General features: G+C 39.2%; 4 protein-coding genes across 5 annotated transcripts; 2 read left to right on the top strand and 2 right to left on the bottom strand.

Annotated features, from left to right (window-relative positions):
• Positions 1–762: 762 nt before the first annotated feature.
• Positions 763–3,755, bottom strand: LOC121801644 (probable lactoylglutathione lyase, chloroplastic). The gene is made up of 9 exons (XM_042201178.1): positions 3,593–3,755; positions 2,764–2,971; positions 2,542–2,666; positions 2,326–2,390; positions 1,813–2,025; positions 1,646–1,693; positions 1,404–1,511; positions 1,168–1,308; positions 763–1,065 (listed from the first exon to the last, which is right to left on the bottom strand). Exons 1-9 carry the CDS (start codon positions 3,729–3,731, stop codon positions 1,024–1,026), a joined length of 1,089 nt encoding a protein of 362 aa, XP_042057112.1. The 5' UTR covers positions 3,732–3,755; the 3' UTR covers positions 763–1,023.
• A 3,844-nt stretch (positions 3,756–7,599) lies between these two features.
• LOC121800533 (glucan endo-1,3-beta-glucosidase-like) lies at positions 7,600–9,938 on the top strand. 2 transcript variants are annotated; one of them, XM_042200091.1, is made up of 3 exons: positions 7,600–7,732; positions 9,515–9,740; positions 9,817–9,938. In XM_042200091.1, exons 1-3 carry the CDS (start codon positions 7,628–7,630, stop codon positions 9,840–9,842), a joined length of 357 nt encoding a protein of 118 aa, XP_042056025.1. In that variant the 5' UTR covers positions 7,600–7,627; the 3' UTR covers positions 9,843–9,938. The 2 variants fall into 2 exon arrangements, with proteins under 2 accessions (XP_042056025.1, XP_042056026.1); XM_042200092.1 differs by lacking the exon at positions 7,600–7,732 and adding an exon at positions 9,316–9,432.
• Positions 9,939–10,933: 995 nt separating this feature from the next.
• Positions 10,934–12,107, top strand: LOC121800203 (E3 ubiquitin-protein ligase ATL42-like). The gene has a single exon (XM_042199791.1). It carries the CDS (start codon positions 10,987–10,989, stop codon positions 11,911–11,913), a length of 927 nt encoding a protein of 308 aa, XP_042055725.1. The 5' UTR covers positions 10,934–10,986; the 3' UTR covers positions 11,914–12,107.
• Positions 12,108–14,866: 2,759 nt separating this feature from the next.
• On the bottom strand, positions 14,867–22,940 carry LOC121801141. Its single transcript, XM_042200592.1, has 6 exons — positions 22,731–22,940; positions 22,111–22,221; positions 21,903–22,021; positions 16,376–16,466; positions 15,864–16,292; positions 14,867–15,407 (listed from the first exon to the last, which is right to left on the bottom strand). Exons 1-6 carry the CDS (start codon positions 22,938–22,940, stop codon positions 15,057–15,059), a joined length of 1,311 nt encoding a protein of 436 aa, XP_042056526.1. The 3' UTR covers positions 14,867–15,056.
• Between the last annotated feature and the right edge of the window lie 51 nt (positions 22,941–22,991).

The following is a 22,991-nucleotide window of genomic DNA, read 5'->3' as shown; positions in this document are numbered from 1 at the left end:
TTTCAAAGGTATCAACCATGTCCTAACGTATTCATTGGAAGCATCGGTGTAATGATTTTGATCGATCAATAATACAACGACATCTTCAATACATTTTCATCTTTCCTTGTCCTGCTTCACTTTCTATATTTGAAAATAAATCTCACTCTCATTAAAATATTCAACTACTTTTTTCACTATATTTACTCTACCTAACATTTCTCCATAAAATCTCGTGTCACTCAAGAATGTGGACATCTTGAGTGAGGCAGAGTAAACAATAATTAAGTATGGAAATAGAACCATTAATATTAATATACTTCAAATTTGAAACAGAATATTGGGCATTCACTAATTTTAATTAAAGTAGTTCAGATTTTACGTATCAAGAAATTATTTTACTTTTCATTTCTATAATTTTTTTGAAAAAAATATTTATCCACTCCGCCACTCTCGTTGGTCTGGGGGCGTGGAGAGGACAGCCCACTTCTATCACTTGGCAAAGTTACACGTGGGTGGACAGCACGTCCACGGCCCCATTTCGTCCCCGAGATGGAGCCGTGGGAAGGCGTTGTGGATGCCCTTATGACCCCCAAAACATGTATACGAGGAATCTAAACTTTTGGCCACACTGAAACTTTCTTGTTCCTACAAAACTCACAAGTTCCACACATGCTTTACAATAGATCATCACCACTTCAAGAAGCCTCTAATCCTTAAAATAAGGGAAGCTCTTTCAAGGTAAATGAACTATACACCAGTCTAAATTTACTAGAAAGAAAATTGTGAGATAGTGATTGAATCACCTAAGTGGACAGAGAAAATATATGACCAATTATTCAGCAATTTGCTAACAATATATTCTAATGATGGACAGGGAAATGAACTAGAATGCATCAAATATGGGGCTTTTTAATTTATCTGATTCTATACTATTGCCCGAGCAGCTGCTTAATCTACAAAACTGAACCTAATATATGTTTTACCATAACATATCATTTTGAGTCAAAGAACTTGGAAAGTAAAGTTTGGTGTACGGGTAGCTCACTCCAGCTCCTTGAGGAAATCAATGTTATCAACGAAAACCTGCAAAGATTCACAGGATCGTAATAACTACTTAAGTTAGTTGAAATACTAACAGGCAATTCCTCTAAAAGATAGATAAACTCTACGTGCTAAGGACAGTACCGTCTTCCAGCCATCAGGATCCAGGCATGCAGTAATCTTTGTGTTGATACCAGGTAAAGGACCGGGTTCTCTGGTAACTTTACCTCCGCATAGCTTAACTGCTTCAGCAGTTTTGTAAACATCATCTGTCCCTATTGCTATCTGCAAGATAGATATAGTCACTCAGATGTTACAATGTTGTCTTTTTTACTTATATAAGTTATAGCAGAAGATCAAGAATCAGAGGAAGAAAGAACCTGGGCATAAGCATTGCCTTTGTCATATTCAGTGACACCATAATTGTATGTCAACTCCATCACAGCATTTTTATCTTCAGGACCATACCCCAGCATTGCAATTGTATACTGAAAAGACGACAAACTCTACTGAGTACATTTCGTTGTCTAAGAGCAGGTTTTTAAGATGGAAACTGATGTGACATGATTCAGTATTGTAGTATATACCACCAGCTAGATCTAACGAGAAACACAATTTTTACCTTGTATTCAGGATTGTCCTTCTTGCGAAGAAGCTCCATGCCATAAGCCTACACAATAGTGGTTCGAAATTAAAATTTTTGCAGAGATGTCCACCCAAAATGAAACACCGATATATCAATCAAGAATCCATGAATTTGCATTAGAAGAAAAGACATAACATTCAAACCTTCTCATAGAATTCAATAGCACGATCAAGATCTCCTACTCTAAGCATAACTTGACATAATGGCTCGGGTGTGGGACCTCTCTCCAAAAGTTCAAACTTGTAGCCATCGGGATCTTCAATAAATGCTATCACTGTATTGCCACCTTTGACGGGCCCAGGTTCTCGTGATACTTTACCCCCTTTGGCTTTTATCAAATCTACAGTTTTTGATACCTGCACACCAAATGCTAGTAAATAGGAATTCTTGCACTCTTGAAAATAATTATGAAAAGAAGAGACACAGTGAAATTTTGAATATCTATGAGAATTCTCAAGAGAACAAAACCTTCATCGACATTGAATCTGCTTCGGACAAAAAGAAGTTACCTTACATGACAGTTTTGGTCGTTTAAAAGATAAAATAAATGGAAACAAATAAATGATTCTACTACACATAAAAAATGAGGTGCTAAAAATATCATTTAATTCCAAATTAATATGCAGCATGGTTAGATAAATTGTGTGAAAGCTTACATCCTCCACTGCAATCCCAAAATGGCCAAAACCACTGCCAATGTCATATTTGTCAACCCCATAGTCTGAAAACATCAACAGATAAAATATAAGTAAACAAAGCGAACAATATATAACAGTGTCAGTCTGTATAGATCCAAATTTCAAAGCTTTCATATCCAGACAAACAGTTCTGATCAGTAGAAGACTAATTCAGAAATAGTGGCAATTTCTTACTGTAAGTGAGTTCAATCACAAAGTGAGAATCTTCAGGCCCATATCCAAGAAATGCATTGGTGTATCTTTCTTCTGGTATATCTCGCTTTCGCAGCAGTTTCATCCCAAGACACTCTGTGTAAAATCTGTGGACACCATGTAAATATACAAAAATAATCTCTCGTTACGGAACCAGAAAGCCAAGAAGAACACACTATTAAATGCTACATAAAACAAATATACTTTATGGTCCTGTCCATGTCCCCCACACGGTAAACAACATGGAGCATTCTTCTCTTGTCCTGTTTAACCCACTCCAAAACATTTTCATGTGTAGTAGCTGTGCTGCTTGCTTGAGTAGCATTTCCTGCAACGGTTACTGATCTGCTACGTATATCTTCTTTGAACAGCTTAGATGTTCTAAGCCCAAAAGGTTGCAGCTGTGGAATTACTGGACAAATATAGAGATCGTGAGGTGAGAAATACTTTTTAATCAGTCACCAACACAAAACAGAGTTAAATCAGGATGGATTTCTGTTTAAAATATTCTCTTTCAAATAATATTATGGATAGCATACTGGTATCATGTGTAACAAACAAAGTTGAATGTAATTCTAATAAAACTAGATGAAGTAAACCTAGAATTCATGGCATGGATAGCAGAATTTAATTGTTTATGACAAACAAGACCATTAAAAGCAAAACTTCTGCCAATTTAGTAACCAAAAAAAGGAAAAAAAGCATGATTTCAAATTGTTCCATCACTACACTAGCTACCTAACGAATCATGTAGTAGTAGATAAACTTAGATCATTCTTTCTGTCTCTCCTAAACACGACAATAATCGTTTCTACACATAACCCGACCAATATTGTTTCTTACTTTCCTATCCGAAACTGCTCCTTCCAATTCAGCAATTGCACCAAACACACTATCTTCACTGTACATATTATCATCACTATCGCGTCTAACACACAGTTATTCATACAATTTCGGAGCACGAAAATGAGTCTCGTAATTACGCAATAATCGGTGATAAAAAAAATAGGGGTAGAGAATCGGGGAAACATACCACTGGATAGGTACAAGGATGAGACCCTGCGGCATAAATTGGGGGCGGATCGAGGAAGCGCGAAGCGAGAAGTGGCAGAGAGTTTCAAAGAGGTGAGGGAGGGTTTAATTGATAATGCCATTGGAACTATCCTCGCCATGTTTTGTGTATCTGCATTAGAGAGAATCATCATCTGTTATTTATAGTATTGTTATTATTTTATTTTTATATACTAGCTATAATTTACGAATTCATTTATAAATCATCTACACAATAAATTTCATTGTTAGATTCGCTTATTAAAAATTCTAGAAAAGTATTTTAAAATTTCAAATCATTTATAACATTGGATAAGTGAAAGAAATAAAAATAATTTATTAATAGCAATTTTTTGATGACGTCACTATTATTTTTTCGACAATACCAACTCACCGGATTTATTTTAAGTTTCTGTCTCTTCTCCTCTATTAATAGCAATTTAGTGAACTCTTCTAATCTTTTTTTGTTTTTGTATCTTTTCCTCTTTTAATCTTCTCCTCTTTTAAGTTTTGTGGGAATTGATTGAGTTTTATAGATCTTAGGCTATCCACAATAGGAATAGCCCAGCAATAGTCCAGCCATAGCCTAGCCATTGCCACATCATCAGCACTAAAAATCCTCCTGCCACATCATAAATAGCCCAGCCATAGCCTAGCCACATCATAAATAGCTCAGCCACATCAATAGCCACATCACTAATAACAATTATATAAAATGACATAATTAACAATCACACAATATACGGAATTTAATTTACGAGACATATACGGGAAACATTAATAATACTATTAAAAATTTAAAAAGTACAATAATTTAAAAACATTACAATAATTAAAAAAAAGTACAATAATTAAACAAAAAGTACAATAATTCACTCCTCGTCGCCGTCGTCGTCTCCTCCGTCGCTGTCGCCACCATCGCCGTCGCCTCTACTCCCGGCAGCTTCCCTCCGTGCCGCCTCCAAATCCTCCTGCATGCTCAGGAGCAATGTTTGAAGCAAACTCTTCTCCACGGGGTCCACCGCCTCCCGCCATTCGGCCATCGTCTTGACCATCTGAGCGCGCGTTTGTTGACGCGCAAAGAATTTGAGATCCGCTGTGGATTGGCCAAGGGGGGATGCCGACTGGACCTCCTGTGAACCCCCGGCGACCCCCCTCGCCTCCCGTTGAGCCCGCCTGTGCCCAACCGGGCGAGTACGGCGAGCAAACGAACGAGGGGTCGGGACCTCATGGGCCGTCTCAGGGAGGTCGTGGGAACCACCGCTACTGCCGCTGAAATCACCGGAATAGTTCAGCCGTTGCTTCTTCGGCCAGCCAGAGTCGACACCTACTCGGAACTTCTCGGAGTCGTTCAGCACAAGATAGCAGTTCCAGTAGGTGATGTCCTTGTACACCCCCTTCAGGGGGAAGGCTTTCTCCGCTATCCTCCTGCAGTCGTCCTCAGTTTGCCCACTGCTCATCATGCGGAGGGCGTTGGTGTACAAGCCCGAAAATCGAGAGACCGCAACCCTGATTCGGTCCCACGCCTTCCGGCAATCCTCCCCATTGCGTGGCCTCTCCTCCGGGCAAAACCTCTGGTAGGCTGCTGCTATCTTGCCCCACAAGTTGACGATCCTCTGGTTGTTCGAAACGAGAGGATCGTCGCAAACACTCACCCACGTCTTGGACAGCGCGACGTTCTCCGCGTCCGTCCACCTCCTCCGTACCGAGTTGTCGTCCTCACCCGGCTGCGAGGACTCACCGACCCTTTTCCCCTTGCCTTTCTTCTTTGGGGCGCCCCGACCCCGCTCTACACCCCCCGTTTGAACAGGAGCATCCGGAACACCGGAAAGATCTAACCCCAACTCATCGAAGGAGAAAGTGTCAAACTGGGCCGGAGGCGCAGCCTCCGTTGGCGTCGATGTGTGCGACGAACCAGTCGAAAAATCAATACTGGGGCGATAGACGTCCCCCGGCGTCCCCTGTGTCGCGGGCGTCCCCTGCGTCGCCGGTACCCCCCGGGCATCATCTGCATGCCGGGTGCCCACCCCTGCATCTGGACACTGGGTGCCCACCCCGACATCGCCGGAAACGCCCCCGGCGGACTCCCCCCGCTGCCATCCCGGGCATCATCTGCTGCCACGGGTACATGTTGTAGTATGGGTGCATCTGACTCCATCCACCTCCCACGGGGATCGGGGGAGTTTGAGACGCGCTACTCCCTGAAGTAGGCTCGTTGTTGAGATCCATTTACCGTTGTTGATCTTGTATAGAAATTTAGATAGAGAGAGTACTCGTTAATACAAGTGGTGCGAATGAAAATGACAGGCAAGTCGCGTATATATAGTGTTTCGGAAAAAAAAAATTAATAATAAAAATTCGCGCTAGGCGGTGCGCTAGGCGATCCGGACGCTGCAATAGCGTCTAGCGGATCGCCTAGCGCCGCGGAACCGCCGAGCGCTAGGCGGTTGCAATAGATCGCCTAGCGCACCGCCTAGCGTCGGCGCTCGGCTAGGCGGTGCGCTAGGCGCTATTGTGGATGCTCTTACTATCAAATCATGCACAATAAAAATTGATTTTGTTGGAAAATGTGGTTTTTTAGTTTACCAATTATGAAATGGTTGAAGTTGATAGTATCCTCACTTGCCTTTAATTCACGGATTTGAGCATGTTGGTTTTCTGGGATTACAAAAGATACAACCGGGGATAATACAATCCAAATGACGGAATACAAATGAAAACTGAACTGAAATTACAACTGAAAATCGAAACAACTAAACCGTGAATTTTGTTAGCCGAGTCGAGGTGTTCTCTTTCCGCAAGACGAGATACTCCTCGGTAGTGCCCTTCGGATTGGCGTTTCGTCCCCAAAGATAAAACGGCTACGTCTCTGGTGAAGCAGCACCGCAATCAACAGAGCTCCGGCGAACTGGATAGAGGAGAGGGCAGAGCTTTCGACAAAAAAACAATACAGAGAGAGGGAGAAAGCTTATGCTGTTATGCTTGTGAATATTATATCTAATGCAGTGGAATGGCTAGCCTATTTATAGGTCAAGCCACCATGCAGGGTCAACCAAGCCATGAAGGCTCATCATGGCAGATTCGTAACCGTCGGCGGTTACAAGCGTGTGGCAGGAGTGTGCCTTTCGCGTGTGGAGCGTGTGGTTTTCTCACGTGGCAGCTTTGACTGTGCCACGCTTGACGATGTGTCAAGCCACTTGGATTGCTGACTCAGCGGTGGTCTAAAAAGATTACTACGGGTCCAGACCCGAGCCCAAAGACCAATTGCCAAGTCTAAGTCCAAGATCGAGACCCGGGCCCGCGACCACAGGCTCGGGCGAGCGGCGGCGGCGCGCGTGTGCGCGCTTGTGGGCTCTTTCACCCATCTTGGTCCACTATAATTATTAAGTAACATAAAGTCACTTAATTTAAACACATTAAAAGATGTGTCACCTCTCCAATGTGGGATAATTAACACTAGTTAATTATTCCCTAAGCTCAAACTCCAAGCTTTAATTAAAAAGCTAATTATGTCCAACTTTAATCCACTATTTCTCACTCACCGGAAATCGGATTTGAGAAAGTGAATATACTACATTTATCTACGTAAAATGTAGATCGACGTTATATCATTTAATTTCACAAAATTAGATGTCTCGTCACATTTATTATTTGGTCAAAATCCATTGACCGGGTATATTTATTCCATGATTTCTACAGAGCAAGACAAATCTTCAGAAAATTTCTTTCAATATTGTAGTAAACACGTTTATCATAATTTAAAACCAAACAAACCTATTCATCAACCCATTCATTAAGAAATGATCTATGAAAGGAAAGTAACGATTCATATAAATTTCAACCGTTTCACAATCGGAAACTTTAATGTGACAATTAAACCCATATTTTCCAACAAAATCAAACTCTTACCATGCATGACTTGATAGTAAAGTCCATAAAACCCAATCCAATCCTCACCAAAACTCAAAACAAATCAAATCCATTCAAAGCCCCAAAACAACACATCCACACTCCAAAAATGAAGCTTTATTTGTTCATTGCCACATTTCAACTAGGGCTTGCCATTTCATGCATCGTCGTCGCTGCAGAGTCCTCCACCATTTCTAATGCCGGAACTTACCAGGTCTTTACATTTTGCTAATTAATTATATTTAACGAAATGTGATGAAATAATAATGCAGATCAAGCAATGGTGTGTGGTGGCACCGGGCGCGAGTGACCAGAAGCTGCAAGCTTTTTTGAACACCGCGTGCAGTCAGCTAGTGAATTGCAAAGCAATAAGGCCAGGCGGTTCGTGCTATAAACCGGATACGTTGGCGAATCACGCATCATTCATTCTCAATCTAAGCTATCGCCGTTTCGGCCAGTGTGACACAGCCGTTGGCATATTTTCTATTGACGATCCTTGTAAGTTTTTATTTTAATTTTTATAATTTCTAGTGTATTTGGTTTAATTGGATTTTTTTTGTTGCAGCATTTGGCAGATGTCAATATCCATAAGTGAGCTCAAAGCACTTTGTTTTTGCACAAGGGAAGAAGGGCTTGTTTTTAGTTTTAGCAATAATAAAAATATCATGAATAAGTGAAATGAGATTGAATTTTTATTTATCATGTTGATTTTCCTCTCCTAAATCCAAATCATACCATATTTAACATTGTCAATTGCTGATCACAAAAGAAAATAATCAATACAAAATCAACGTATATTAGCAACAAAATCCAAGGGAGTATAATAAAGTTCATGTAGCCAATATATGTTGTATTAACAACATTTCGATTTCTTGTATGCTCTACAACATTCTACAAGCTACATTATATGCAATTAATATCATAATCACTCTTATTAAAATTCTAATTGATACATTATGTTTCTTTAGTTAATTCAAGAAAACATTATACTCTCTTATCTCAATAAATACGATTCTTTTTTTCTTTCTGAAGTTAAAAATGACTCATTCCAAAAGAATTGAACATTTTAAGCCAATGCCAATAAAAGTCTACTATGTTGATTATAAGGAAGGAGTTTTGTGCATGTCATTGATAGAAAAACTCGCGCAATCCTCTTATCATGCCATTAATAATTTTCCCTCTCCAAATTATTACTAGTATTAACTAGGAGTGGGCAAGGTAAATCAAATTGAGCAACATATGATGGCATGAACATGAAATAGCAAGTACAAATGAGAATATTTGGAAACATTATAAACTAAAATTTGACTTTCTAAACAATTATCTATTGGAGCTGAAATACGAAATATAAAAGACTAAGTAGTACTACAAGAGAAAAAGGGATTTCTCTTCCAATAAGTGCTTACTCCAAGCACATGTATGCATCGCCCCAAGCCTACCCACGTTAAAATTCTTGCACTCGCATATAAAATAAGAGAGAGAATAAACTAAATGTATATCGTTCCAAATTAATTCCATGTATTAGTACCTTACCCTACAATTTAATATTCATTCAAATCCATACATGAAAGCAAAGGCACTTTTTGATGCTAAATCAAATCCATTTATTAAAAGCAAGTAAGGATATATATCAACTTCAACCATTTCACAACCGGCAAAATCAATTTAATGTGATACACCCACATTTTCAAATAATAGCAAACTTTCATTATGCATGATTAGATGGTAAGGTCTATAAAACCCAATCAATTCTCAACTTCAATCAACACCAAAACTTAAAACAAATTGAATCAAACCCTCACGTACAACACATCCACTCCAAAGATGAAGCTTTCGTTGTTCATTGCCATGTTTCAACTAGGGCTTGTCGTTTCATGTGTGTCCTCCGCCATTTCTCATGCCGGAATTCACCAGGTATTTTCAGTTAATTCAATAACTAGTAAACCAGATCAAGAAATATATTCTAATGAAATGTGATGAAATAATACTAATACAGAGCAAGCAATGGTGTGTGGTGGCACCGGGCGCAGGAGACCAGCAGATGCAAGCTTTTTTGAACACCGCGTGTAGTCAGCTAGTCGACTGCAAAGAGATAAGGCCAGGTGGTTCGTGCTATCAACCGAACACATTGCAGAATCATGCATCATACATTCTTAACCTAAGCTATCGTCGTAACGGCCAGTGTGACAAAGCCGTTGGCATATTTTCAGTCAATGATCCTTGTAAGTTTTTTATTCATAGTATTTAATAATTAATATACCTTTACTACCAGGTTTAATTTTTATTTTTTTCTTGCAGCATTTGGCAAATGTCAATATTCATAAGCGAGCTCGATGGAGTAGTTAATGTACTCTGCAAAAAAGAACTTGTTTTTATTTTTGCAATGATTTGGAATTAATTAATAAGTGAAATGAAGTTGAATGATCATATATTGTGTTTATGTTCCTCCCTAACTCCATATTATAGCATGTTTAGCATTGTCAATAGTTGATAACTCTACAAAAACTGCAAGTGTTTTATGAAGTTACATATTATATCTATCATAATTAGTTATTTTGCTCATACTTAGTGATGCATAGTAACAAAAAGATTAGAAGAGTTCACTAAATCTAAATGAATGACGTTACCAATTTTTTTATACAAGTTTAAGTTTTAAACAACAAGGTGCATGTATGTCACTAGTATGGTTGACGTGGTAGTTCAATCCCCGGCCCATCTGAATGTAGCAAATCATTTAGCGCCCTGACTTTAGGAATGAGTAATTAGTCGTCTAGCTGTCGAATATAAGAGATATTTTGGAAAACCAAAAAAAAGAACAAGTTATGTTAACTCAAAAGTGAAAAATATGTGCTGATATTGGTAATACTATTGCACATATTAGTTCAAAAAATGCATATAAGGGAGCATATGGATAATTGTAGAAACTAAAAAACATATGGATACTCTGTCCGCCATTATTTATCATTAGTTTCTTTTTTAGTCTGTCTTACTTACTATTTTTTATAATGAACCATATATTCCATTAATTTATCTTCACTCACATGTTATTATAAAACTAATTTATAAAAGTAGAACTCACATTATACTAACTTTTTCAATCGACTCTCCATTACATTTCTTAAAACTTATGTCGAGTCAAAGTGTGTCAATTAATAGCGGACAGAAGAAGTAATAAAATGAGTTAATGGAATATGAATCAATAGTCACAAAATATAATAAAAATGAAATGGATAGATGACAAAAATCTGAAAATAATAATAAGATATTTAGTGACAGATAAATAGAGTACTTATAATACTAAGATTAATATTTGATCTTAGTTATGAATTAACAATTTATTCATATTTAAATACAACTATATCTATATTCTTAGAGTAGCCATATAAAATGATAACCATTGTCAAATTCCCAAACACATAAGTACAAATTTGGATTCTTCTCCACACAAGATAACTATTGTCATAAACCATGAAGATCACATCATTCCTCTTCCTCTTCCTCTTCCTCCGAACCAACGCCCAAAACCCCTCCGACGCCGCCCAACGATCCACTTCCGACGCCATCAGCAACTTCCAACCCAGCCTCGCCGTCGTCATCTCCATGCTCGCCGTCATGTTCTCCCTCACTCTCTTCATCCTCCTCTACGCCAAGCTCTGCCACCACCCCTCCACCACCACCACCACCACCGCCGCAGCCGCAGCCCTCCCCCTCTCCGCCCCCGGCCTCGAAAAATCCCTCATCGAATCCCTTCCCTTCTTCCGCTTCTCCTCCCTCCTCGGCTCCCGTGCGGGCCTGGAATGCGCCGTCTGCCTCGCCAAATTCGACGACGCGGACGTCCTCCGCCTCCTCCCCAAATGCAACCACGCCTTCCACATCGCCTGCATCGACCAGTGGCTCGAGAAAAACTCCACCTGCCCCCTCTGCCGCCGCCACGTCACCGCCGGCGACCTCTCCGCCAGTCTCCGATTCCTGCAGAATCCGGCGCCTGCCCCGGATTCCAATCTCGAGCTCTACGTGGAGAGAGAGGAGAGCCGCCATGGATCCTCCAGATTCTGCATTGACGAGGAGGAGGAAGAGACGCCGATGCATAGATTGAACCACAAGATTGTGGTGCTGAAGAGCCGGTGGAGCAACGTGAGCTCCTCGGACATCATGCTGCTCAACTCGGCGGAGGGGGAGGAGAGAAAATTAGGGCTTGAATCGGGCTCGCGAAATCCTGATGAAAAGAGATCCATGTCGGAAATCGTGGTTCATCCAAGATTCCATGAAGAAGTTAATGTGAGGGAGGAGACAAGGAGAAGGATTTGGCTCCCGATTGCAAGAAAAACAGTGGAGTGGTTTGCAAGTAGAGAGATAAGATCATCTCCACAGCCTCAACAATTCAGGTCATCATAATTTACCACCACTATATATACATGAAGATTCTCCTAGGATATGTTGTTTTAGTTTTACTGTTTGTTTCTCACATAAGATATACGTACCATTTTTTACATGAAAGAGTCAACGGAACCTCCAAATACATTAGCATTTTTATTTGTTAAATAGTGTTAGGCATAGCTGATTATAAAGTGGAGTATTTTCTTTTTAAGTTTATGAGACATGCATGAGAGTTTTTATATTCATTGGATAATATACTTACTTTGTCTAGCACAAACATAGTCTTACCTTCTTTTCAGTATGAATATTAACAAATGTTAGTTGAAAAAGTTAATAGAATGAATCTTAATTTTATACTATTAATTAGTATAAACTATGAAATATGAAAGTGATGAAATAAAACTACTATTGACAAACAAATCAAATTGCAAAATGATAGACTTCTGCTAGCGGACATAGGAACTACGTATCATTTATACAACGTCGTCCCCGGATTGGATGACACAACATGCTCAAGTATGTTGCTCATCGCCTTGTAGCTCTTGCGACCACAGCGTTGAGCACGTATGTTGTTGATGATCTAATATGAATGAAAAGACAAATTAAGAGTAAGAACAAATATTCAACTATTCAATAAATAAATATAGCTTGCTGTCAAAGAAGTTGCGTGTTAATATTCCTAATCGTGATGAAGTGATGCGAAATCACAACCTAACCCTAAATTATCTATTCCCTTGAATGCATTTGTCAAAAATATAAATGCCCAAAATAATTCAATAAGGACACGTCTTGTCCATGTTAGCTAATAATGTAATTATATGATTATTTTTGCTTTACTCGCCTTGATTAGAATCATTGGCAAGTGTTAATGCAAATTATATTGATTCTAGTTTCCGTGTCTAGTATTTAATTTTTTTTGAAAACTATATTTTGAAAATGCTTCTTCATCTACTTAATTAAATAATTTATTCAATTTAAGTTGAAAAAGTTAAAAATATTAGTAATAAGATTATTTTCATTTACATTTATATGATTTGTTTATTTTTTTAATTTAATAATTAATTTGGCTAGGAAAATGGGTATAACTAATTTTCTCATTTATTTAATTCGAAATTTTGGCTTGATAAAGAAAAGAAAAAGAAGTTGGAAATTGGAATGGTTGGCGTCCCGACTTAACCAAAAAAATAAATGGTCGCATTCAACTTCATACCTCTTCATTTATTACGAGTAATTTAAAAAATAAAATAACGATGATGATGTATGTGAATTGACTCTAATTATTTTCGTGGAAAAGCTTATCAGAAACAAATAAAATACATGAAGAGGTTTGATTTTTTTTAATTTAATTAGCTGACTCGTTCAATTGCAACTTTACATCATATCCAAATTCACCAATTATATTCTTCCATTCAGGAGCTAGTGGTGGAGTTGATATTTGAGGTCAAAAGTCTTAAACGATCCAAATTTATAAAGAGACAATTGATTTCACGTAACTTAAATTCGCAGCCACGAAATATTAATATATATTATAAATATTTATAATAATAGGACCCCAACTTTTTTCCGATATTTTCCTATGTTCTATTAGTTATTTTATATGTTCGATATGCATGTCAGTCTCAAGCGTCATAAAATATAAGTTTCAAAGCACAAATTGCGGTTTTATTGAACCCTATGTCATAATTACTCTTGGTTACATTGATGTTATAAATATAATAGCTAGTGTGAAAATACGAGACTCGACAATGCACGCATTTCCTACATACCAATTGTACATGGAAAAAAATTTAGATTGGTTTATTTAACTTAACTTATTCCAAAAGGTTTTGTTATTTGATCCTCTGCTGTATATACAAAATAAAATAAATAACATTAAACATTAATATATAGTACATATTGAACTAAAACATAATAAAATAAATAATTTCGAACTATATAAGAGTGTTGCACTTAAATTAATGATGCACACAAGTCACAACATAACATTTCTCCCTCCAAATGAACATGCGACACTACAATCCAAATTTTAAAGATTTCATCACAAAATAATTCTCATCATTCACAATAAAATTTCTCTAACATTCACCTTAACTCTCTCTCCATTTCCTCTCTAATCAAACCTTAACCTCGTCAAGATTCAACCGCCTTCCCAACTGGTCGAGACCAGCCTCCAAATCCCCCAACTTAATAGTCAAATGCTCATCACCCTAGGCCTCAAAACTAAGCCTAGAATCAAGACTCTCCCTCGCATTGTTGAGCATATGATCCACCAAACCCCCATTCATCCTACTCCTCATCGTCTCAGTTACGACAAATAGGGCAATTGTGTAATCGACAAACGAAAAGAACGTAAAGATGACACAGAATTTACGTGGTTCACCAACGTTGTGTTGGCTACGTCCACGGGCAAGAACGGAGAACAAATTGTATTATGACTGCAGTTACACATTTCAGATCTAGGATCACATAATTATGTGCTCTACTCACATATAAATAGACACACATGAGATCCTATCCTAATTCGGAAACATAATCATATCCCAATTAGGAAACATGATTTGAACAGATTCAAGGCATACTAACAAATCTCCACCTTGACTTGAATTATCTCTTGCAGGTGCATCATTACAATGCCAGACGAACAAATTTCTCCATTCTTGCCTCAAATTTGCCCTAGTCCGAAAACCAAACTTCTCCTTTCTTGCCTCAGATTTTCCCTAGTCCGAAAACCAGGCACTCCCAGTGAATTTGTCGACCTTCACGTTCCGAGCAGACATCTTGATCGATTACCATAGAAACCCTAACAGATGCGAAATTCAAAACCCTAGTCCGAAAACCATGCTCTGATACTAGTTTGTTATGACAAATAGGGCAATTGAGTAATCGACAAACAAAAAGAACGTAAAGATGACACAGAATTTACGTGGTTCACCAACGTTGTGTTGGCTACGTCCGCGGGCAAGAACGGAGAACAAATTGTATTATGACTGCAGTTACAGATTTCAGATCTAAGATCACAGAATTATGTGCTCTACTCACATATAAATAGGCAACATGAGATCCGATCCTAATTCGGAAACATAATCCTATCCCAATTAGGAAACATAATCTGAACAGATTCAAGGCATGCTAACAGTCTCGCTCGTCTTCCTATCTATAACCTAAGCAACAGATTCCACGCCGTAGCAAGAACCGAGCCTAAACCTGAACAGCCGGCTCCTCTCGTCCTGATTGCTCATCTTGATCATCACCATCTCCGCGAGCTCCCTGCAGCTGAAATCATCGAACTGGAAGAAGTGCGTCATGCGCCTGCAGAAGCCCGCGTTGGATGGGAAGACGCGCCTCATGGGCTCCGTGTAGCCTGCGAAGATCATGAGGAGGTCGCAGTCCTCCAACACTGACATGATCTCTTCGAGAGCTTCCACGCCGTATTCGATGGAGCTTCCGGAGTCTGTGGGGGTTAGGCGGTATGCTTCGTCCACGAACAATATCCCACCCATCGCCTCTTCGATCTACATATTCACATAAAATATCATAAAATTTGGTCGAATTCTAATATGTCCACCAACGTTAAATTAAAAAATGGTCAAGTTTTGCATTGTTTTCAATTATCACATTCACACGGTAAAATATTTTCTCAATTTGATGATGTATCTAAGTAGGTTCTAAGTGTGTTGCCAATTGTCAAAGATTCTGAATATAAAGATTTAGTAGAACCCAAATTTCGGCCGTCACATTAATTAGATACTATTTCAATCAAATCAAAGTATGTCAGACAATAGTAGACTTCAAGAATTTTCCAATCGATTATTAAAGTTGCATCATAATTTTACTAAATTTCATGATTTTCGTGTGATTTTCCTTGTAACAAATCCACAAGATTTCTAGCATCATATGTACGTAGAGAGTTATCTAAGTTATGTACCAATAACATAATCATTACCAATTCGATGTAAACAGACAAGTACCTTTTTCCTCGTCTTGGGACCGGTTTGTCCAAGAAATTCCCCAACCAAATCCGATCGTTGCACCTCGGTTACTTTGTCCGAAGACAGAACCCCTAAAGAGCAGAGTAGTTTTCCTAGGATTCTTGCAACTGTAGTCTTGCCCGTGCCAGGGTTCCCGAGGAAAGCCATGTGAGGGGCTTTCCTCGGCCCGAGGTCTACGCCCATAGCGCGACGCTTCTCGGCCAAGAGCATCCCCTTAGCCCATTTCCGAAGCTGCGCCTTCAGCTCGTCTAAGCCTAAGATCTTCGATAGCTCGAAGTTGAATTCATTCATCTTCCCCTTCATTCCACACTCGCCATAGTCCTTTGGCTCTTCCACAATTTGGCAGAGTAGCCTCAGTTCATCGTATTCGACTCCGGATGGAAGATAGTTGAATGGAATCATCCCTTCCTGCCCACAAAGTCCCTAACATTGATCATTCATGTAATGAAAGAAACATCATGTATGAATAAAAAGATAAAAAGATAACATACATCATCTTCTGCTGAGAAATCAGCGTTGTATTCATACAGCGTCTTGACAACCGAGTTGTTGCCGGACGTCAGCGCGTAACCAACCGCGAGAGTCATCGAGTTATGATTCGACAAATTCACCGGTTAGTCATAAATATACAGGGGGCATAAAACCATGAATTTTAGTCAAATTCTAGTCTATCCCGCAACTTTGAAAAACGACGCGAAAAGTCATGAAATTTTTGTAGGAAAAACATGTAACATGTGGGAAATTAGAAAGGTCTCAAAACCTTTCATTTCCTAAGTCTTTTGGCTTTTCAACGTCCATGTGTTTATAAGGTGCCTTAAACCCGAGACCTCTCGTGTGGCCACTCCTAGCCTATAAATAGGCTTGTTTTGAGAGATGGAACACAACACAACCTACAATCATTCTCTCTTCTCTCATAGCTCAAGCACTCTAGTTCGCATCTTAGGAGCATTGCATTGCTCGGTTCTCGCCTTCAATTCAAGTTCGCCGGAGCCTACGAGTTTGAGGTGCTTCAACTCGATAGGAGGAAAGTCGTTTCATCTTTGGGGACATTACGCCAATCCGTGAGCACTAGCCGGGGCGTATTTCGTCTTGCGGAGAGAGGGTCACCTCGACTCGACTTGAAGAAGACAATAGTTTGCATCTTGTTCCTTTAATTGTATCTACTTTATTATATTTACCTTCCAGTTTTGTTCTTTTGTAATAGCAAGAGTTTTCCCGTGTAAAGGCTACAATATTTCTAACAATCGCAAGACGAAATATTATACTCTTGTTGATGTCGACCGATGCCGGAGGAAACATGAAATTCAAAGCTGGAATAAAGCAACGAACGGTCGCAATGTCGATGCGCTATGGAGTGGTTAATTCCTTGAGATCTATTCTCTTGAGAATGATGTTTATCGTTTGTCTTTTGACAAGCAAGACCAATTTAGATTTGGTAGTAGTAATTGGGATGCATGGGTTGATGAATATGCCAATGCACATTTGGTTCAATATAATTGTGTACTTATTGTTGGAAACAATACTGTACAAATTATTTGAACGTGTTGTTATAAACAACAAAGATCACGAGGTGATCGCAATGGTCTCCGACGTGGACCATGGTAATAATCCAAATGAATGGTTTGTTGATACGGGTGCCACATGTCATGTGTGCTCAGAGAGAAGCGTTTTTTCTACTTACAAATCTGTTGGAGGTAGAAAAGTACGTATGGGTAACCAAGCCTCCTCCGAGGTGGTTGGTGTGGGTAATGTGTTCCTAAAATTAGGATCCGGAAAGGTTCTTACCCTCAAGGATGTGCTGCATGTCCCAGACATCCGAAATAATTTGGTGTCAGGCTCACTTCTAGTAAATCATGGATTTTCACTAGAATTTGAGTGTGAAAAGGTTATATTGACCAAGTATGAAAAGTTCATAGGTGAAGGTCACCTAGTGAATGGGCTTTTTGAGCTGAATGCTACGGTCATTCACCGTGGAAAAGGATTAAGAAATAAGGAAGATGATACATCCTCTTATTTGCTTGAGTGCTCTGATTTATGGCATAAAAGATTGGGACATGTAAATCTAAATGCTATAAAAAGATTAGTAAATCTTAATATACTAAAAGTAGATAAGTTTAACTCACAAGAAAAATGTGAAGTCTGTGTTGAAGCAAAATGACCAAGCTACCGTTTCGCTCGGTAGAACGGAGCACAAAACCTCTAGAGTTAATCCATACAGACGTATGTGATTTAAAATTTGTGCAAACTAGAGGTGGTAAAAAGTACTTCATCACATTTATAGATGATTGCACAAGGTATTGTTACCTTTACTTATTAAGAAGTAAAGATGAGGCAATTGAAGCGTTTAAAGACTTCAAAAATGAAGCCGAAAATCAACTTAATTGTCGAATTAAGTGTGTTCGAAGTGATAGAGGTGGTGAGTATGTAGCTCCGTTTGCAGAATTATGTCATGCAAGTGGTATAATTCACCAAACCACAGCTCCATATTCTCCTCAATCAAATGGTGTTGCTGAACGCAAAAATCGAACACTAAAAGAGATGATGAATGCCTTGTTGATTAATTCAGGATTACCCCAGAACATGTGAGGGGAGGCTGTGTTAACAGCGAATCATATCCTGAATAAAATTCCACTAAAAAATAGGGATGTGACTCCTTATGAGTTGTGGAAAGGGAAGAAACCTTCATATTCATACCTCAAAGTGTGGGGGTGTTTAGCGAAGGTAGAAGTGCCACCTCCGAAACAAGTTGCAATAGGCCCTAAAACAGTCGATTGCATCTTTATTGGCCATGCACTTAATAGTAGTGCCTATCGTTTCCTAGTCCATAAGTCAGTTGTGCCTGGCGTGGCTGAAGGAACAACGATTGAGTCAAGGAATGCTATATTCTTTGAGAATGTATACCCTTGCAAGAGTCAAGAGGATCGTTCTAGTGAAAGAATGATGGATGAATCCACTAGTTCTAATCCTCCAAAAAGGACGAGGTCAAGTCCTGAGGATGTTGAACCAAGACGTGGTAAAAGAGTTAAAGTTGCTAAAACATTTGGTCCTGACTTCATAACTTTTATGTTGGATGACGAACCAAAGTCATTGGCGGAAGCTCTGTCTGGCCCAGACGCGGCGTGGTGGCAAGAAGCTATCAACAGTGAATTGAATCCATCATGAGAAATAACACTTGGGTGTTAGTAGACTTGCCTGAAGGCTGTAAGCCTTTAGGGTGCAAGTGGATTCTGAAAAGGAAATATAAGCCCGATGGTACTATAGATAAGTACAAAGCTCGCCTAGTTGTCCAAGGCTTTAAGCAGAAAGAAGGGTATGACTTTTTTGATACCTATTCACCTGTTACGAGAATCACTTCCATTCGGGTGCTTCTAGCGATTGCTGCTTTGCACAATCTTGAGATTCACCAAATGGATGTGAAAACTGCGTTTCTGAATGGTGATCTGGAAGAAGAAATATATATGGAACAACCCGAAGGGTTTGTTGTGCCTGGGCAAGAGCGTAAAGTATGCAAACTGGTAAAGTCATTATATGGGTTGAAGCAAGCACCATTACAATGGCATTTGAAATTTGACAACGTGATGTTGGCAAATGGATTCACTATTAATGAGTGTGATAAGTGTGTTTACATTAAGAACACAGATAACGGGTTTGTTATTGTGTGTCTGTATGTTGATGATATGTTGATAATGGGCAGCGATAGTGCCATTATTAACGAGACAAAAAACATGTTGAAAAGAAATTTCGATATGAAAGATATGGGTCTAGCTGATGTGATTCTCGGAATCAAAATATTGAGGACTAATGAGGGAATTGCCTTAACGCAATCTCATTATGTTGAGAAGATGCTTAAGAAATTCAACTCATTTGATTGTAAGCCAGCAAAGACTCCTTTGGAGCTCAATGTCCATCTAAGCAAGAATATGGGTGATTCCGTTGCTCAAGAAGAGTATGCAAAGGTCATAGGAAGTTTGATGTTTATCACAAACTGTACTCGACCTGATCTTGCTTGTCCTGTAAACATGTTGAGCCGATTTACGAGCAACCCAAGCAAGGAACATTGGAAAGCTCTGTGTAGAGTTTTGAGATACTTGAAGTATACTATTAACTTTGGGTTGCATTACACAAGATATCCCCAAGTACTTGAAGGGTACTGTGACGCAAATTGGATCTCTGATTCAAAAGACTCATTTTCGACAAGTGGGTATGTGTTCACTGTGGGGGGTGGTGTTGTCTCGTGGAAATCAACGAAACAGACGTGTATTGCTCGTTCCACCATGGAATCTGAGTTTATCGCTTTGGATAAAGCAGGGGAAGAAGCCGAGTGGCTTAGAAACTTCCTAGAAGATATTCCATGTTGGAAGAAGCCAGTGCCCGCAGTATTGATACACTGTGATAGCAAAGCAGCTATAGGTAGAGCACAAAGTTGCTTTTATAATGGTAAGTCTCGACATATTCGTCGACGACATAATACCGTAAGGCAGTTGATCACAAGTGGCATTATCTCAGTTGACTATGTAAAGTCAGTGGATAACTTAGCGGATCCGTTAACAAAAGGTTTAAACCGTGATCAAATGCAAAAATTGCTAAAAGGAATGGGACTGAAAACCACATCTTAAAAGATGAGTATAGTGGTAACCCAACCATACGATTGGAGATCCCATGGGATTGGTTCAATGGGAAAACGAAGCTATACAAATCTAGCTGTAACACTCAGAAGATTTTAATCTTCGCCCATTCTTTAGAAAGCATTGAGTGTTGTAACCTGCACGTGGTAAGAGACTAAGTCTTTTGACTTTTAATGATTCTTGAAATCTCAAGGAGATGCAGTATGGCAGGATACTCATGAAAGAATCACCTATATAAGTGAGAAGTGAGGCCGCTTCGTGAGAGTAAGTCACTTATGAATTCCAAAGAGGTGTTCCACGGCCGAAACGGACACAAACGTGAGAACTGATGGAGTTGAGACTATATTGTGTTGATACTATTGACTAGGCATACACTAAGGAGGAATAGTTCAAGGCATCGCGTCCACTAGCCCGCCGGTATGTCCGATAGTATTGACTATGGAAGGTTCAAAACCACAAGTTACCTCTCCAAATACAGTATTGTTTCTCGAGAACTGAGCAAAGAGTCTGCATACATGCATTTGTGTCTGGTGTTGGTTTGAGCTTGCAGCGCTCTAACCAATGTGGGGGATTGTAGGAAAAACATGTAACATGTGGGAAATTAGAAAGGTCTCAAAACCTTTCATTTCCTAAGTCTTTTGGCTTTTCAACGTCCATGTGTTTATGAGGTGCCTTAAACCCGAGACCTCTCGTGTGGCCACTCCTAGCCTATAAATAGGCTTGTTTTGAGAGATGGAACACAACACAACCTACAATCATTCTCTCTTCTCTCATAGCTCAAGCACTCTAGTTCGCATCTTAGGAGCATTGCATTGCTCGGTTCTCGCCTTCAATTCAAGTTCGCCGGAGCCTACGAGTTTGAGGTGCTTCAACTCGATAGGAGGAAAGTCGTTTCATCTTTGGGGACATTACGCCAATCCGTGAGCACTAGCCGGGGCGTATTTCGTCTTGCGGAGAGAGGGTCACCTCGACTCGACTTGAAGAAGACAATAGTTTGCATCTTGTTCCTTTTATTGTATCTACTTTATTATATTTACCTTCCAGTTTTGTTCTTTTGTAATAGCAAGAGTTTTCCCGTGTAAAGGCTACAATATTTCTAACAATTTTGATTTGTTCGCAGCTATGCTAGAGTGAAGTGTTTGATTAAATTAATTGTATCTGATATGTCAGATGAGAAATCATACATGGGTGTCACCACTTGTGAGCAAACCATGTAGTCTAATCACACATAATATGGCATCGTTTGGTTGAAAAGCATCAATAATAGTATTACGCATATGTAGGCGACTGAAATTTTCTAGGTTGGGTAACTGCAGACAAATCCAAATTTCATGATTTTCGGTTGTGGGATGAACCTGAATTTGACCAAATTTTATGAATTTTCAGCCAAATATGATGAGGTAGGTGATGTACATTGGTTCTGGCTTCGATGTTGGCTCCGTGTTGAAGAAGTGTCGCGACAGCGTCGTTGAATCCATTCTTGGCTGCCTCGTGCAAAGGGGTCTCTCTGTACTGAGGTGCAGAAACGTAAGAATCAAACGACGTGCATGATCATCTGTGTTTTAAGACAAGAAGAAGATAAGGTTTGATCATAAACGTACGACGTTGTTGGCTTCTAACTCAAGCGTCACTGATCCTCTCCACTCCAACAAATAATTCAGTATATCAATTCTATTGTGACCAGCGGCAACGTGGAATGGCGATCGAATCAACTGGATCAAACAAAATTATAATTATTCATCGCAAAGTCAATTGGTGATAGGAGGGGGTTATGTACGATCCAAATACAAGAATGTAGTACATGTTAGATTGTACAATCCAATTTAGTAATAAGAGGAGTGACTCAGTAGTTACCTCTTCTACAATACAACTCACACGTGAATATCTCAAAAGTTTGTACTATTTGTTCATTTTTGAACAGAATCACTCATGCCTTGTCATCAGTACCGACATCACATTTGACTCGAACATGTGGACCGACTTTGTTCATCCCTTTTTACTTTACATTGATCCTTTATTATTCTCTATCACACGTGATTCCAGCTTCCAAAAATTTCATTATTAATTACATCACTTATATAAGAGAATTTTACTTTCTCATCATGAATCATGGTTGTATGTCTCAAATTGGTATATATAAGTTTAGAAAATTGTGTTTCAACATGTACAAATACAATAATATATAGAGATGGAGTGTGACTAGAAGAAGAAAAAAACATACAAAAATGTTCCTTTGGTTTAGAGAAGAAGGATCTTGGGTGATTAGCCTCTGCACGCCGGTGAGATCTCCGGACTCCACGCAAGCATGAATGCTAACTACCGGGGACGCCATTGACGACGACAATATAGCCGGCGTGGGATTTGTATTTCCTCCACCACCGGCGGCGGAAGATGGCTTTGTCTTAGCCTTATACTTGTCCTGAATCCTCATGCTAATTACTTGTTGTATTACTTTGTATATCAAAAAACAGCAATATACAAA

This window comes from Salvia splendens, chromosome 4 (genome assembly GCF_004379255.2).
Source record: "Salvia splendens isolate huo1 chromosome 4, SspV2, whole genome shotgun sequence".
NCBI lineage: Eukaryota > Viridiplantae > Streptophyta > Magnoliopsida > Lamiales > Lamiaceae > Salvia > Salvia splendens.
The sequence above is the reverse complement of the archived record's forward strand: the minus strand, read 5'-3'. Positions and strand labels throughout refer to the sequence as shown.